General features: G+C 41.0%; 1 protein-coding gene across 1 annotated transcript in view; it reads left to right on the plus strand.

Moving 5' to 3' along the window:
• FBXL16 (F-box and leucine rich repeat protein 16) overlaps window positions 1–18,169 on the plus strand; it is a 52,086-nt gene extending 33,917 nt beyond the window's left edge. The window contains exons 2-6 of the mRNA XM_063430716.1: window positions 5,525–6,226; window positions 11,188–11,696; window positions 12,287–12,371; window positions 15,456–15,519; window positions 16,008–18,169. Of these exons, the coding sequence (XP_063286786.1) occupies window positions 5,537–6,226; window positions 11,188–11,696; window positions 12,287–12,371; window positions 15,456–15,519; window positions 16,008–16,156 (1,497 nt within the window). The 5' untranslated portion in view covers window positions 5,525–5,536 and the 3' untranslated portion in view covers window positions 16,157–18,169. The remainder of the gene's footprint in view (window positions 1–5,524; window positions 6,227–11,187; window positions 11,697–12,286; window positions 12,372–15,455; window positions 15,520–16,007) is intronic.
• The last annotated feature ends 444 nt before the right edge of the window (window positions 18,170–18,613 follow it).

An 18,613-nucleotide genomic window follows, 5' to 3' on the forward strand; every position in this document is an offset into this window, starting at 1 on the left:
TCTCCATTTAGTGCTTTTCCTCGTCCATCGACCTTCTTCATTCTGGGAACTGAAGGGAACATTCCAAGTAGCATAACTATTACAGCCCTCTATAGTGGTTATGGTGCCAGGAGGGTCTTGATGGAGGCTCCCTTTTCGCTTTAATTTTAAACTTGGACTGGAAAAGTCACTATAAGTTCCATTTTTAGTTACATTCGGGGGAACCACTTGAAGCATTCGTTGTGTTCAGCTGTTTCAACTGCTTTTGTTTGGTTTGTTCATTGCAAAAAGCTGAAAGTCTGTCTAATCTCTTGTTTTATTTACTTATATTACTGGGATTGCCAGGGAAAACGATGTGAATACTATGTACATACCTAGATAGCACTTTGCAGTTTAACAATATAGCTAGCCACTTCAAAGGGCAATGAAACACTCAGAGTGCTATAAAAAGCACACTGGTTATTTATTTATAGTTTTATACATAGTACTAGTATGGGGTTATCAATGAATATAATTTAAGTTTACTATTAAGTTTGAGTATCCAAGGACACAGTTCAAATACGATCCTGTCAAAGTTTGTTTGTAAATCCATGACATTAAAAGACCCACTTTTATAATTCTTGGAAATATAACAAAGCTTATCTTAGCGAACGCTGTTACTATTTTCACTCAGACTGCTGAGATAAGAATGAAGATCACATCTCACCAATTTATTTTATTTATCACATTCTGTAGAGGAAATAGAGAAATCTTTGGGCATTGTGGCACTTTTTCAGTAAGAATTTGGGAAGAATAGGCCCTGGGGAGATAGCGCAGCTAAGCGGACAAGGGCACATGTAGGAGTGTGGGGATAGATGCATGGGATTGGTTGGGAAGAGTCTGTGGGTGTGATTATGTTCTGTGTAAGACAGTGTGGGGGAGGTCTTACCTCAGTGCCACTTGGGATTCGGGCCAGCAAACAGCTTCCCTCCCGCCCACCCTATAGTATATTTCGTCACAGCTAGTCGGGGGTATGTCCTTGCCAATTGAGTTTGAGGTTACGTTTAAGTATATGGAATGAGATGAACAAGTTTTTAAGGTCTCAAACCTCCCCTGCTCCAAAGGTTAAACTTTAGGTTGCCTGAGGTCTCGTGCCCATCGAGCGTGGATAAGGTCGGCTGATGGCAGGCATTGGAAGGATTTTTTATGACGAGGGGGGAGATGAGAGGGAGTGGTGATTAGGAACCACTCCATGTTTCTATTGGCAAGGACGGTTGGGTCACTGTATAACACTATGGGGGGAGTTATATATGTATATATGTTAATTTATGCTTATTTATGTCTAATGTTTTGGTTACAGAAAAGAAGAGATTTAATAAATAAAGTTATGGATGTGTTATGCAGTATTTAGTTGTCATAATAAATGCTGTGGCCTGTTTCATCCATACTAAGTGGTCTGTCGTTACTGGGGGGTTTAATGGGGTTAGATTTGTTCTAGGCTGCATCGCAATTCCCCACTACGTACATACATGAAGGGAGAGACAAATAAATGTTAACAATAAAATCAAAATGGAAAATGTATTCGACTCCGCTAATTACGGCCTTAAATCGGCAGCTCCTCTGCAAACTCTTTGCAATACTCGAAGAAGAAACCCATTACGTGACAGAAAGACTACTGGCCTATAAGTAATTAAACAACTATTTCTCTTTAAATACCCACTTCATCCATTTGCCAGTGGAAGCAGCCATCTTGATTTTAAATGATTATTCCACTAAGAATTTGGGGCGACTTGACGTTGGTTGAGGCCCTAATATAAGATATCTTTCCACGCAACACTTTACAGATATATTGTGGCTTAATTCTAACGTGCTCGGAAGATATGTGGATATTTTTATTGTTTCTGGATCACTTTGCACAACCTTCTCTTCACGCATTAAAGCATAGTTGTCAATGTTCTAAAAATAAAACTAATTACAGGGACACTTTCTGCTGGGTTGTCACAAAATCAATGCGTCACGCTGCCTTCTGTGTGCGTCGGATCCAATAGAAACGCCTGCAGGACAGATACACTGTGACGGCCTAGAACTGTAGAACGGCCATTTCCTTTGCTGCTTGTCTGATGTGAGTGGAGATCCAGCTATTTCTAGGGCTATATATTTGCTCTTTTTATTTATAAAAAAAAAAAAAAAGATTTTGAGATGAGTTTCTATTTTTTTTTTATTCATTCTTTTTCATCCATTAACAATCGTATAGTAGATTTGTATTTTTAGAATATTTGTCTAGTATGAAAAAAAAAATCAACACTAATTTCACTAAGTTTTGTGGTCCCATCTTTAACACAGAGACATTTATGTTTGTTTTATATGTTGCATTTTAGGAAGAGTACGTCCCATGTTACTGTTTTTTTCGCACCTGTCTAGAAATATTTAGCCCTCTTTATTGTGGTGTTTTATAATTAGGATTATTTATAAAGCGCCAACATATTCTGGGGCGCTGTACAATAGGTGGTGTAACAAAATGTAGTTGCAACAAGACAAGTTGGATGGACAAGAACAGTAGGCAGTAAGGAGCCTTCTCTCCCAGAATTCCTTTAGAACAAGATCAAAGTATATTATTTACACATACTGATTGCTCAACCATTTATTGTAAATTGAAGACACCAGCCTGCACTGCGTGGCTGGCTACGTGAATGCACTAGATAGTCCCGGTCACCCATTTGTTTTCGATAAGACAGTATGTACAAAAGAACCTTGTTCGTGATACTGCAGGTAGCTTCATTCATGAAAAATACGTTAATGCCGTTGGACAAGCTTAGAGACTCGAAATAGCAGATGGTATTTGCTTATACAGTAGTTTAATTCTTTTTTTTTTTTTTAAATTAAGCTATTAAGCTAACAGATGAATCTACGTATTCCAAATTGCATAATGATATGGACCTAGAGATAGCTCATATGTCTACTTTACACCACGATAATGGAAAACAATGTGAGGTTTAGGATTGGCTACGTATCTCAGCCACTTCCTGTGATTGGCAGAATATGCAAATTTGCAGCATTCAATGTGAGTTCTTTTGGATATAAACTCCAGCCTGGAGCCTAGTTTTGGTAAATCAGGGTATTTAACACTGGATTAGTGGGTTATATTTATATAGATTGCAGGGCCCGATATCGATGAACTGCAATTACCATGATCCCGGCAAGAATTGTGGGAGGTTGAGTGATGTTCACCATAAATCACTGTCTAGATAATGATTGGCTCCAACTGAGATGATCCAGGCAGGTTTATTTTTAGATACCGATGACTCCAAATTACTTGGTCAAAGCAGAGAATTATGGGAGACAGCTATTACCGATACAGCTGGAAAGCAGCAGCATTATTATCCTTGCTTTATGTCATTATTATTATTAACATTTATGTAGCGCCAACATATTCAGCAGCGCATTACAATTATAGAATGAAGATATTTGACAAGCAGTTGACACACAGAATATTAACAGACAGAAGGTGAAGAAGGCCCTTGTCAAACAAGCTTACAATCTTCTTCAACATGAAACAGACACATTGATTTTAAGATCTGTAGCATTGGTACAGAATTTACTCGCACAGCGTTTGTGCCATCAGCGGAACACATTTATAACAGTTTGGTTTCACTCTGTGCCAGGAAATATCTTTCACATACCTGCCTAATGGAAAATTTATGATATTTAGCACATCATTACCGTTTCATTAATTGATAGCTTTTTATTTTAAAATTGATCTGTGATCAATAGCAGAGCATTTCAAGCAGGTAATAAAAAATGACGGCCTGTTCTGACTGCGGAGATGGAGTTACGTCTGAAGGCCCAGTTTTTAAATCAAAAAATTATTTATTTATTTTAAAAAAAAAAAGGTTTTCAGAATTTCGCAAATGTCCAATCTTTTTACCGATATGGAAAATGTTCAAAACATTGTAATTAGTGATGTCCCGAACAGTTCGCCGGGAACTGTTCGCCGGCGAACATAGCTTGTTCGTGGCGAACGCGGCGGGCGAACATATCCGATGTTCGGTCCGCCCCCTATTCGTCATCATTGAGTAAACTTTGACCCTGTACCTCACAGTCAGCAGACACATTCCAGCCAATTAGCAGCAGACCCTCCCTCCCAGACCCTCCCACCTCCATGATGAATAGGGGGCGGACCGAACATCGCATATGTTCGTTCGCCACGAACAAGCTATGTTCGCTGGCAAACAGTTCCTGGCGAACTGTTCGGGACATCACTAATTGTAATACATACCTGAATGGAGAGTACACATGTTTCAGAATTAAGATTGCTACAACCAGAATTTATTTCTGGAGAAATAACTCTTTCTCAGACCGATGGGAAGCTTACAAAAAAATTATGCTCTGTAGTATGCAGCATTCATATGCTGCAGAAGGGAAAACAATTACTTAATACAATAAGTTACTGCAGTTTGCGCCTTGATTAGTGGGTGTTGTTAATTCCTGTCGCCTATGAATTCTAGGGCAGCACTTTTCTCGCATAGCCCAACAGGCTGAAGAAAATATTTCTGTCCTTGGAAAAAAATATCGGGCTGTGACAACCATATTCAAACCTATCTTTGCTGCAAGATACGTCGGAATTAATCAGCAAATCAGCCTGATATTAAGTAACCTATTAAATTCTATAAAATGATATTTAAAGAATTCCAGGTACAAAATTGCATTTTGCCCCTGCAGTCTTTAACCCGTTGTTTACTGCAGTAAACCCATCCCCTATCTCCTGTTTATTATGTCTTTCCTTTGTGCGATCTCTTCCTCTGTCCCTGATTAATCCTCTTGTTGCCAGGAACCATACTACAGTGAATAATGTTTCTGGTGGGATGTAATTGTTGACGAACAGCATGAAGCTGAGTGCTAAGCATGTGCCCCAGCTGTGCCTTGTGATCTGCCTCTGATAGCAGCTGCAGATTAGCGTTAGTGAGCAGCGAGTGCCAAGGATATTGTATTCTTCACACAGGATGGGAGCACATTGTCATTTCATCACCAGTAATCTGGGCCTTTTTACGACGACGACAAAATCAATTTTGTTTTCAAATGCATTTTTTTCCCTTTGATTTTAAAAGCATATGATAGTTGCGTTCATTCTGTTTGTGTGTCATTGATAGCGATCATCATCATTCTATAAAGGCAGTGTTTCATCAATTTCTCTGGGAAACCATGAGAAGATATCAAACTGATTAAACTATTACTTTGTCCTTGTAATGTCTAATAAAATATGAGTTTGTATTTTGTGTTAGTGTGATAATAAGTCCATTTACATGTTTTATTGGAAATCTCTTCATCGAAGAACCTGTGCTTATTATTATCTTCTTTGCCCAATTCATACCTTCATATCTCTTCCCACAATAATAAGGAATATGATTCTAGAATGCTTTTGCACACTTAAGATCACCTAATTAATTTCACGGGTATTTCGTGTTCTATATTACACTAGTAGAAAGTTAATGATAATAATGGAATGAAGGTAACTTTGTTGAATTTCTCAGTTTCTAACCAACATTTGGTGTTTCTTTCTCTTCCGCAGTGAGATTGAACCATGTCTACGACCGGTAACACCGGAGATACCAAGGCCCAGTGCTTGCCACGGAATGGGCTGGTGAAGATTCCTGGGCCTACAAACGGCTTGGGGTCCGCCAGCATCACCAAAGGGACACCGGCAGTCAAGAACCGCCTATGCCAACCCCCGTCTGTGCCCTCTATTCTCAGTCAAGCTTTTCCCAAACATCCCGAACATGTTAACCCTTCAGTGTTACCAATCCTGCCGCCACCTCCCACCCATAGCATACCATTGGGCCTTAGTCCAGGAGAAGAGAACATACCAAACCTATGTGGCCCTTCGGTTGAACAAGTCCAGGGCCAAGGGATGGACTGGCACTTGGCCCTTGACGAGAAGATACTCAACCGGCTATTCTGTTACTTTTCCGCGTGTGAGAAGTGTGTCCTTGCCCAGGTGTGCAAGACTTGGAGGAGGGTATTGTACCAACTTAGGTTCTGGGTTGGCCTGACACCAGTCTTGCATGCCAAGGAACTTTACAATATACTGCCCACAGGAGAGAAGGAGTTTGTCAGCTTACAGGGCTTTGCTGTCCGGGGTTTTGACTCTTTCTGCCTGGTTGGGGTATCTGACCTGGATATCTGTGAGTTTATTGACAACTACCCGTTGTCCAAGAAAGGGGTGAAGTCTGTGAGTTTGAAGAGGTCAACAATCACTGATGCTGGACTGGAGGTGAGGAATTAATAGGAGGCAAATTAGATTATTATTATTATTATTATTATTGTTCATTAGGATTATTCAGTCAATACTGTTTAATTTTTTTGGGGGGTGAGATGAAAAACAAACATATTTTATTACCTGAATGATGATCTTAATTTTGCTATGATTCCACCCATGCTACCAGTTTTGTATACCCTGACAAGCTGCCCCGGGTCTGGCTTTGCTGGTTTTTTTTTAGTCAATGGGAATCCAGCTCTTGGTATTTCATGATACAACCAACTTGTGTGTGCAGCGTCATAAATAAAATAAATAGCATAGACTTGCATGTTAAGCCTTTGACATCATTGTGACAGATAACGCAATAAATAAACAAATACAATCTACAGTATTGATTTTTAAAAAGCATAAAAATCAGATTACAGCCATTTTCTGTGCACTGGGTTCAAATATACAGTTATCTCACACGTAACCCGTACTAATCAATCATAATTTTTTAACTTTTTAATCTCATCCATAGTAGTTCCATAACGTCCTATCCCAGGCCTGTCAGCTGGAGTGTAACATTATGAAGTTATTTAATGTAGTCATGATGTTCTCTATACCATATTAAAGATGCATTACAGGTTTAAAATGTTGCTCCAAGAACATCACCACTTCCATTGATTTGAGGTGATCATGCAGCCTGAAGTCTGTATTTTCACTTTGAAACAATGCACTACAGAGATTACCCCCTTAGCTGACCGAGGTGTAAATCCGCCTCCAACAACATTACAAGAGTTCTAGACTGGCTAATGTTAATTCTTTGCAAAACTGGCGTCCACTACGGTTTGACCATAACACAGGTTTTTGGCTGGAGTAACTATCAGAAACTCTCTATCTGGGCTAAGTCCTACGCTCAAATGATGAGAGCAACCAGCCTATGCTCTAGTCAACGTTCTAGACCTCCTAAGCATGTGCATTTGGCTCTTTGTTGACAGTGGTAGTGGAGGCGGGGGGGGGGGGTAGGGGGGTAGGGGGTAAAAAATCTCACGTAGGAAGCCAAACAGTTCAAAAACAGTTTGTCTACTTACAATGGGAAGGAGGGGGGCTCCTAGGGCACTTCTAACACCACAACCACTACAATGCGCTGTAGTGATTATGGTGCTGGGAACTGATATATAAATACACTACATTGCAGAGGTTAGTGAACAACCTTGACAATATGCACACATTCAGGTAAAGTCGTACATTTGCAACATGTAACACATTGAAAAGCTTTAAAAACCTGTCTTCAGCTAACCTAATTATAGCGAGTTTATAATGTGTGACAAACAGAACGAACTAGTTAAATATTTATCATTAAACTTGGTGATTTTCAGCACAATATAATTAAGCTGATTAAATATGAAACAATGTTTTCTAGGAATGATTAGTAATTGAACAGTAATTTGTTTTAAATATTAACGCGGTTTTACCATTTCCAGCCGAGAGCATTTTAGTGGATAATATGGCGCCATATAGAATGTCACGGCAGATAGCACACGGGGCCAAATTAGGCAAATGGAGAGCATGTGTGGCTCGTTAGGCGATACTTGCTCCGGGGAGTGTTCACTGAATAGTGTGATTTTTACTTATTTTAAAATTGAAGCCAAAATAGCAGAGTTGGAATAATATAAGTGAAATAACAATAAGATAAGTTAAGATAGCCATGGATAAGGCCTATTAAGTTACTGTTTAGCGAATAAACCCCTTAATGTTATTTGACCCAGAGGACATGCCAAACAAATCTGTTTATTCAAATCAAAGGACATTTCTGTTATTTTGTGTCAATCTGTACAGCCCTGTTAATGCGAGTGGAGGGCCCCTTAGTGCTCACATAGCGTGTTAAGGGTTTATCACCTTGGAAGGCAGTGTAGCTTATTTCGTTGGCAGGAAGGGGAGGACCTCTTACCATGCAAGTTCTCTCTGTCTTCTGCTTCCTCTGCAGGTTCCCCACCCTTTCCTCCATGTTTCCAGATGTGGCAGTTTTTTTGTAGATGCGACACTGAGTTTCTCTCCTCTCCTAAGTAGGGGTGGTTTTAGTTGCCCGTGGCTTGGCCAGCTTAGTCGAGCTAGCCACTCTGTCAGATCTTTTACTTTTGTCCTCGGTGGCTGTCGGTACCTGACTGCGCCACTGCTCTACTGAACTGGAGATTTTTCTCTCAATCTGTGTGGGGCCATTTGTAATATTTACAGGGTAAACTGTACTCTGTTAAAAAAAAGTAGTGGACATGCAGTCAAGGGGGATTCCTGGTTCAAGTCTGGAAGTTACACAGGATAGGGAACAGGTTCTAAGGACATTCCAGACCCATAAAACACGTTAGCGTGCTGAAAAAGTGCAGATTTCAATAGAAATTATAAATGGATATTGTTACACCCCCTTGGCTGTCAATCAGACAGCTGGTCCTGTTACTTCCTGGTTTGGTTAGCTCAGAAAAGATAAACTCAAGAGGCAGCAATTGCCCAGAACACTATGCAAAGACTTCTCATTGATCTGCGTTGGAAAGTCTGTGATAGGATAACCACAGAAAGTCTGGGTGGGGTTAAAAGGGCAGGGCTTGCAAAAGGCAGCAAACAAGAGAGTTGACGTTCTGCAAGCTTGTTTTAAATATAGTTGTAATCAGCATTATTCAACATCCATTGAAAATCCGGTTTATTGTCAAAATGTACAGACTTTCAGTTGTTTGCAATGAATACATTAAACAAAAGCAATTGAAATAGCTAAACACAAAGTTGCAAATTCAACTGAAAATGCAACGTATAAAGATATCTGCATTTTCAAAAGTATTCAACCCTTGAATATAGGTGTTGTCTCAAGCACACCCGATGCAACTAATTAAGTGCTTCATTAGTTGCACCAGATGTGCTTGAGCTGGAACACTTGCAATTGCTGAACTGGCTAGGGATTTATTGAGTGTCACAATTTACTGCATGTTATAAATATGGCCATATCAAAAGAACGGCATCCGCAAAGTTGAGAGAATAGATCACAAACAGACCCTACACAAACAGGAACAAGATACAAAAAAAAGCGAAGACACTGAATGTTCCTAGACACACCACTGGAAGCTTAGCTCGCAAGTTCAAAGTTGAAGGAACAGTGGTTACACTACCTGGACGTGGCAGAAAAAGAAAGCTATGAATGACTGCAACCAGATTTCTGAGAAGGCAGGTTGTGAAAACCCCTCAAGTGACTGCAGCAAGATTTGGTGGCAACAGACACCGAGGTTTCAGTGAGCACATTGAGGCATGTGCTCAATGTAGAAGGTTTTAATTCCAGAACTCCAAGCTGTACACCACTATTGGCCAAAAAGCACAAGAAAAGTAATCTCCAATATGCTCAAAATCATATAAATAAGACATTTGGGATTCTGTTCTGTAGAGTGATGAAACAAATCTGGAACTTTTCAACCCAATGGATAAGCGGTATGTCTGGAGGAATAAGATTGAAGCATACACTGAGAAGAACACTCTGCCACAAGCATGGTGGTGGCTCGGTGATGCTCTGTGGCTGTTGCATCCTCTTGCACTGGAAACTTAAAAAGTGTGGAAGGCAAGATGGATTCATTAAAGTATCAGGAACTCCTAGGAGAAAACATCATGCGGTCTGTGAGGAAGCTGAAGCTTGGGCGTCATTGGATATTCGAACAAGACAATGGTCTAAGCATACCTGAAATTGCACCAAGGCTTGGTTGCAGAAGACGTCCTGGAAATTTCGGCAGTGGTCATCACAGTTACCTGACTGAAAATCTCTGTTGGGATTTGAAGAAAGCGGTTGCAGCACGCAAACCCAAGAATATCACTGGACTGGAGGTCATTGCTCATGGGCAATGGGCTACGATTACTCAGGAACACTGCCAGCAGCTGGTGTCTGGCTATGCATCTCGTTTGCAGCAGGTCATAACAGCAAAAGGGTGCTCTACTAAGTACTAAATATGCTTCCCATGAAGGGGTTGGATAATTTTGAGACAGGAGAAGTCATTATAAGTTGTATTTTTTATTAAATAAGGGAAACCACTTGAAGCATTCATTGTGTTGAGCTATTTCAATTGCTTTTGTTTGATTTGCTCATTGAAAACAGCTGAAACTCTGTAAATGTTGTCAAGAAACCTGATTTTCAATGGGGGTTGAATAATTTTGATTACAACTGTATAACTCAAATGAAAGAAAGCATAATTAAAATGTATGCATGGTAATAAGGATACAGCGATTTTTACACATATTTTGTGTAGGTAATGTTACTGGTAATTATATATTTTTAATTTAACAGTTATAATCCATAAACCCACCCGATATGTCCATCCCATCCACCCTTCATTGTTTGTCTATTGGCCCCCAAATCTTTATTCCGAGAGCCTGCACAGAAGGGGTTTCTGGTAGCAGTCTACTGTAGATAGATGATGTTTAAGATTATACTGTCTGGTTGGGGACATAGAAATATCCCCCCATTAACTAGGCCACATTGAAAACTGACCATGCAGTGAATATTACTTCCTCCTAGAGACCAATTAAAGTTGGCAACCTCTCCCTAGTCTGCTCCCCTTAGATACCTGCAACAAAATGGTAAGCCATATGGTGAGTGGTCATAAATAGCATGTCTAGCTCATCATTCAATGTGTGTGTGTATCTGGCAAAGAGTATCTATGTATGTTTGTCTATGAATGTTTATTTGTCTGGGAATGTGTGTGTCTCTGTGAGTATGTGTGTGTATACATGTCTGGGGGTGTTTGTGTCAGTGATAGCCGACCTGTATAGATTTATATAATACACTATCGAAATAACCACTTAGCAAGGAGAGAGTCTTAAACTGCTATCTTTATGAAGCCTAGAAGACTCAATCTCCGGGTCACATTGTACCACATTACAGGATTTGTCATTGAGTTATTGACCTACTGATGCTATTGTTATGGTGTTAGGTAACTTTTGTAAGTTCTTGCCTCTTCAATCTCCCTCAGGTTATGTTGGAGCAAATGCAAGGTGTTATCCGACTAGAGCTATCTGGCTGTAACGACTTCACAGAGGCTGGCTTGTGGTCAAGTCTCCATGGACGTATCACCTCTCTGAGTGTCAGCGACTGCATTAATGTGGCCGATGATGCCGTGGCAGCCATCTCACAACTCCTGCCCAACTTGGGCGAGCTGAACCTCCAGGCCTACCATGTAACGGACACAGCACTGGCTTACTTTACTGCCAAGCAGGGTCGTGCCACCCACACGTTGCGCCTCCACTCATGCTGGGAGATCACCAATCATGGAGTTGTAAACGTGGTCCACAGCTTGCCCAACCTCACTGTGCTCAGCCTTTCCGGGTGCTCCAAAGTGACAGATGATGGGGTGGAGCTGGTAGCAGAGAACCTTAGAAGGTTACGTGGCCTGGATCTCTCATGGTGTCCACGACTCACAGACACAGCGCTAGAGTATATCGCCTGCGACCTGCACAAGTTGGAAGAATTGGTGCTGGATAGGTGCGTATGGATCAAACAGATATATTTCAGGGGTCGTGGGCAGGGGTCCCTCTAAGTACTCAATTCAAACACCAGGTATGGTCATTATAAAAATTCCTTAACTGTTTGAATGTTGCACCACTGCATGTTCTTAGAGAGAAAAATACTATGTTTTAGAGTGATGAAAAATGAATGTCATCAAAAGAAAAATTAAGGTTAGAAGTAATCCAATTGTCATATCAGTAAGGAATAGTGCTATGATTTGTAAACTAGCAGTAATGAGGGCTATATAGTTATTTTAAAGGTAACAAGAGAACTATGTTCATTTCTGTATGAATTGATTCCCATATCGATTTAGGAAAGAAAGCTTTTTACAACATTTATAAATTGTTATGTCAATGTTTCTGACAAAGATATATATTTGATAGTGTTTGCTTATATCGGGTTAGGTGAAGAACATGACTTGTATGGGAATTTACGAGCATTTGTCTTCTGTACACACATTAGAAAATGAAGAAAGCAGCAAAAATGGACAGTTTAAAGAAAAATTTTGTTTCTCTGTGTCATTTGCGGCAGTTTAAACATGTGCTGTTTCTTGCTTCTCCTCGCAGGTGCGTACGAATCACAGACACTGGACTGAGCTACCTGTCTACCATGTCGTCCCTGCGCAGCCTCTATCTTCGCTGGTGCTGTCAGGTGAGGAAATAGGAAATATCCTATTAAAATAAAACTAACACATGCCGTCAGAGTTCCTGGCTTTTGTGTACATATTGTGTGCAAAGCCAAAATTTTTCCTCTCCCTTAATGTTGTGTGCAGAGGCGTAACTAGAAACCCCAGGGCCCCGGTGCGAAAATTGCCCTGGGCCTCCCACCATACATCTACCCCCCACCCTATACGTCCCTGCCTCTCCCTCCTCCCCCCCCACACACATGCAAACAAGCAGATACACATGCGGACACACACATACAAACACAGACATACACACACACATACACTAACACACATATGCAAAATGTTTTAGTCACCCTCCTGTTTCCTATCTTTTAGATGCAGGAGGGTGACTTCCCTGGGGTCCAGTGGTGACTCAGGCTGATGGGAGTCAGAGTTCCCACTCTGACTCCCTCCTCTCTTCCTCCCGCGCGGCTCCGGGTGGTTGCTCGGAGGAAGTGACCGGGGCAGGCTCTACCTCCCAGCGACTGATCTTATTACAGGGGGCCGGTCGCGCTGTTAAAGATCCGCAGAACTGACCGGGCCCCTTGGTAATACTTTGCCATCGGGTGGCAATAGCAGCATGGGTCACCTGATGGACCCCTTCAATGCGGCCCCGGCGGTTCTACCAAGCGGACTGGGGCCGCAACACATGGCGGCGGGCTCCCGGTCGCAGGGGTCTGCAGGGCGACCAGGCCCTCTGGAGTGACGGGCCGCGGTAGTTCCGCCACTGGTTGTGTGGCAGCAGTGGAGTACATCTACTGGGGAGTGCTATTCTTGAAAACTGCATTATGGTGATCTACATCCATGTCAAGTGTGCCAAGGGTATAGATCTGCAGTCAGAATGCAAAATATGTAGCTGTATTTCCACTGTCCCAGTTAATAAAAGATCTAGTAAGTGCATTTATAATTTGAGGGGGGAAATAATCTAGCTTTAATGTGTCAAAGATGCAAATCTAGTTCCACGCTGTAAACCATGGTCTAATTCCAGTAGGTCAATGATGTAGATCGTGTTACTTTGGGTACTAATGACATCTAGCTAGGTATAGTGTGTCAGTGATATAGATCTAGTTACATTGTGTACAAATGAAATGCACTGATCAGCCACAACATTAAAACCATTGACAGGTAAAGTGAATAACGTTGATTATATTGTTAGAATGGCACATGTCAAGGGGTGTGATATATATATTGATCTCTCCCTGCCTGATCTCTAAAATGGCAAGCCTTGTGGGGTGTTCCCGATATGCAGTGGTTAGTACCTACCAAAGTGGTGCACGGAAGGGCAACTGGTGAACAGGTATTAGGGTCATGGGCGCCCCACAACTCACTGATGCAGATGGGCAGCGTAGGCTAGCCCATCTGGCCGATCACACAGAAGAGCTACTGTAGCTCAAATTGCTGAAGAAGCTAATGCCGACCAGAAAGGTGCCAGAATACACAGTACATTTCAGTTTGCTGTATATGGGGTCAGAGGGCCAATGATGACCCCTGTCCACCGCTGAAAGCGACGTCAATGGGGATATGAGCATCCAAAACGGACAATGGAGCAATGGAAGAAGGTTGCCTGGTCTGATGAATCAGTTTACTTTTTGAATAGGTGGATGGCCAGGTGCATGTGCATCTCTACCTGGGGAAGAAATGGCAGCATAATGCACTATGGGAAGAAGGCAGGCCAGTGGAGCCATTGTTATGCTCAGGGGAATATTTTGCTGGGAAACCTTGGGTCCTGACATTCATGTGGATGTCACTTGTACAGGTACCACCTAGCTAGAGATTGTTGCAAACCATCTACACCCCATCATGGTGTTCCCTGATGACAGTGGCCTCTTTCAGCAGATTTAATGCACACTGCTGTACTGCTTAAGGAACATGGCTTAAGGAACATGACAAAGAGTTCAAGATGTTGCCTTCAACTTCAAATTCCCAAGAACTTAATCCAATTGAGCATCTGTAGGATGTGCTGGAACAACAAATATGATCCATGGAGACCCCGCCTCACAACCTGCAGGATTTAAAGGATCTGCTGCTAATGTCTTAGTGCCAGATACTACAGGACACATTCAGAGGTCTTATGGAGTCCTTGCCTTGATGCATCAGATCCGTTTTGGCAGCATGAGGGGGAGTAACACAAATACTAGGCAGTTGGTTTTAATGTTGTGGCAGATCAGTGTATAGTTAGTAATAGTGTGTCAATGATGTAGATTTAATTCTAGAGTTCTAATGATGTAGATCTGTGTTTTTATTAAAATTCGGAGGTAAGCATCAATCGAGATTGTATAAATATAACAGGAGGGGCAGCGAAGGGGAATCCTTAAATACCAATCATTTTGGTGGACCTCGAAGGCTGTTTACAGAAATACTAATGTAAATCTTTCACTCTCTGTGTATTTCTCATTGGAGACAACTTCTCTGAGATCTGGAGATTATTCATTTGTTTATCTGCAAATCTTAGACTTTTTACTCTTAATACACCACAGACCAACTTGAGCAAAGAGCATGCATGAAATACTATGAATGAAACTAAACACACTATTGTAGACTACAGCATTGTTCCAGTATAGTATACCCTTACATTCTGGCCTGTTGTTATCGATGTAAGAAAATTATGGAATTATATAGCTATTCTTTAGAGTAGTAGATTCAAATGACAATCGCAAAGTACACTATTAAGAAGCTAACCACAAGGGGGCAGCAGAGTCTAACCATTGTCACTACAGAATCAGATACACTATGTATGTGCAGTGCAGAATGGAAAGATTGTCAGGGTAAACAGATATTTTGTTTACCCTTCAAAGGGATTGGGAACCAAATTGTACTTTAAAAAAATAAATAAAAATTAATCCGAACCAGAATAATTACTAAATGAGTCTTATTCTACGCACTGCTCTTGACATAGGGCTATAAATTCCAAATTTAGATGCAAATATACACTATATATCTTATGTTAATATATTATATTTATATGTGAACATTATAGAAACAAAAAAAAACTGTACAAACAAAAATAAGTAGAACGCAAACAATAACAGCTTGATGTAAATGATATATAATCCAATCTGCTCTTTCAGGTGCAGGATTTTGGACTGAAACATTTACTGGGAATGAAGAGTTTGCGCCTCCTATCCCTGGCCGGTGAGTTTAGCATTTATGCACTAACCATTGACAGGACAATCTTAATTTAACAGCAATGCCATAACTTAATGGGTTGCAGGGGATACAACTGCATTTGAATCAATAGCCTTTCATAATTCTACCTCCTGTATAAATATTTTGTTGGTTTGGTGAACAGATAGCGATTAGGACCTGTGAATGATGTCTGCAATGTCACAGGGGTGAACATCTGTTCATCTTCCATATATATTCTTACAAATAAATGTAGAACCTCTAAACGGAACGTCTAAAAGAAGTCCCATGTGCCTTTAAAAATATAAATGCCCCTTCCCATAGTTGGCGAAAAAAAATACCTACGGTAAGTACATTTAGAAAAATACCAATATCTGAATATGTTTAAAATCCTTTTTTCTTGAAAGTGGAATTGCTATTTTATTTTAGCCATTGTTCTAAGCTGTCCATCTATTATCTGTGTCGAATTATATAATATCTGATGTGTCTCTTGTCAGGCTGTCCTTTGCTCACAACCACTGGCCTCTCTGGCCTTGTCCAGCTGCAAGACCTGGAGGAACTCGAGTTAACCAACTGTCCTGGTGCCACACCGGAGCTTTTTAAGTATTTCTCCCAGCACCTGCCTCGCTGCGTGGTGATTGAGTAAGGTGCGGAAGCTGACAGTCTGACTCTCAGAGCCTTCTCCCTCCTCCGAATCATTCCTAGCACTGACCATCTGATCGGAGACTTTGGCACAGTGGGGAGTAGAACTCCCAAGCTGCGATTTGCTGACATACAAGGAGCGCAAGATCCTGGGAGATGTTTCACACTCCGGTTTTGTGAAGACCTCATTTCATGTCCCGAAGAAAGGGTTGTATATTTCCCACACCTCATCTCTTGTCTTCTCTGTCGTGGACTGTTCTGAAACTCACAAGTAGAGCCGGCTCCCATCAGAAACCCCATCAGCGTTCTCTAGAAGGATACTACTGTGTGAAGTTGAGTGCAGCACGTAGTGGAGTTTTTCATGCTATCCTGACAGTGGTGGTCCTCCATATTTTGTTTCAGAGATGGTTATTTTAGATAGTTCATTCCGGGACTTATTATTTCTGGATATTTTGGAATCTTGACTTACAGTTTGGAGTTATCACAGATCAGTAGAACCTTCAAACACAGCTGAAAATATGGAGAGGTATTGTTAAAGTATTCGTGAATTGTGGCATTTCTTTACAAAGAGCAACTGGATGGCCAAGGAAAGGGATCTGCATGCATGTTGGCAAGCTTTTGTCATCGTCTGGTGGTTTAAATGAAGATGGAGATTCCATACAAGTCCTGTCTTGTCCCACAAACCTATTTCTGGTTGACTGTTTACACCTAGTCCACACCAGCCTGCTGTATACATGGTTTGGAGATTGCAGTGGCTGCTGTGGCATCCCCTTTCTGCTAATAAGGTTTTTCTTTGTTGAATTGTAAGAGAAAACCTCACCGGACCTTGCTTGGAATCATGGATGGTGGAGATATTTGGCATTTCAAGCAATCATATGATTGGATGGATCAGAAAAATGCATTGGAACAATGAGGGTTCCTGAACAGACCTGAAATGGTATTGTGATCTTTTACCCCTACTGATGAAAAGGTGATGATGATCACGGTATAAGTAATCATGTATAAAAGACAAAACGGGTAGACGTGGCATTTGGATATGGAGAAAAGATTTACTAGAAGGATCCTAAGCAGGAAATGCCTTGTACAAACCTTTGCTTGGATGGAGAGTAGTTTTCTCTCTCATACACCTTCCCGGCTTGCCCTAGTGCCTGTAAATTACTGCTCCTGCTTGTCTCTCTGCTTCCTTCAAGAAAAGAGGATAGACCATTAGATATCACCGTCAGGCCTCTCCCTAACTCATCGCATGGGAGAAGCAGTGTGATTTTTGTTATAATGTGTCTGCTTTTAACATCATTGCCCCATGTAGACCGTACAGCAGTTCAGTGTAACTGGAAGGTCAAATGATGACAAAATAGTATAATTATGCGCCAGGGGTTATTCTCCTAATCCTGTCTCTTTTTGTTTTCACTTTGCCCACTGTCTTCCCACTGCCCAAGCTATAATACATAATATCTATATTTCCATCCAGGTTTTCACCCTATTTCTTTTTTTTTTAATCTGAATCCGACCGATCATACCCCCCCTTTTCTTGATCTGCACCCTATACCCGTGTCTGCCTTCTGTATTCTACAATATGAACTCCTTTCCACTCTTCGTCATCTCCATGCCTCCTCTTTCTCTTTCCATAAACTTAATCACTTGGTTTTGATCGCTCTTTTTTTTTATTGCCCTCACACTCGCTCTCTCTTCATTAATCACAGTATGTCTCAGTGTATATGTGGCTGTCCCTTATCTGGCACGTCTCTTCCATTCTGTCCCTTTTTTCTGTGTCTCTCCTTGCACTGGGTGAGCCCTGTCTGTGAAACACGCTTGTGCTGTCACTCAACATGCTTTAAATATATTAAAATATAACTCCAGATTTTCAGCCAGAGATATATGGCCAATGATCTGTGTTTGGAAAAGAAAACAATAAAAAAATAAAAAAATATCAGCACACTATCTGGGTAGGTTCACAAATCTGTGTGTAGCAACATTTGGAAGCATTACAGAATTTACACTACTGCGCAATGTCAGGAATATAGATGGCTTCTGTACAACAGCAAAGTTCTAAAAGCAGTGCAATCGCCATGGAAACCAATGGAATGTTTCAGTTACTTAAACCTTATTTCGAATTCTGCCCATAATTGCTCATTATACAGAATCCTAAACAGTTGTGTATTTATCATAAAAACCTAGCATTTCATAAGAACTGAAAGGTCCGTGAATTCTGCCCATTCCCGAGGTCATGAATATTGGAAATGGTACATTAGCGCTCTCAAACATGGCCTCTTAACCCGACAATAAGCGGCCAATGTGTTAACCAGCAGGTCTTTCTGACATAGGAAATGGGTTCATATTGGAGGGGCTACTTCATAAAGTCTTTATAGTATAAGGAACACTCCCACACCAATAACAATTTAAGTCCCAGTGTCTTCTTAATTTCAAGGGTGCAGCCATTTGGCAATGTTTTGTCAATGATGGT

This window comes from Pelobates fuscus, chromosome 8, assembly GCF_036172605.1.
Source record: "Pelobates fuscus isolate aPelFus1 chromosome 8, aPelFus1.pri, whole genome shotgun sequence".
Taxonomy (NCBI): domain Eukaryota; kingdom Metazoa; phylum Chordata; class Amphibia; order Anura; family Pelobatidae; genus Pelobates; species Pelobates fuscus.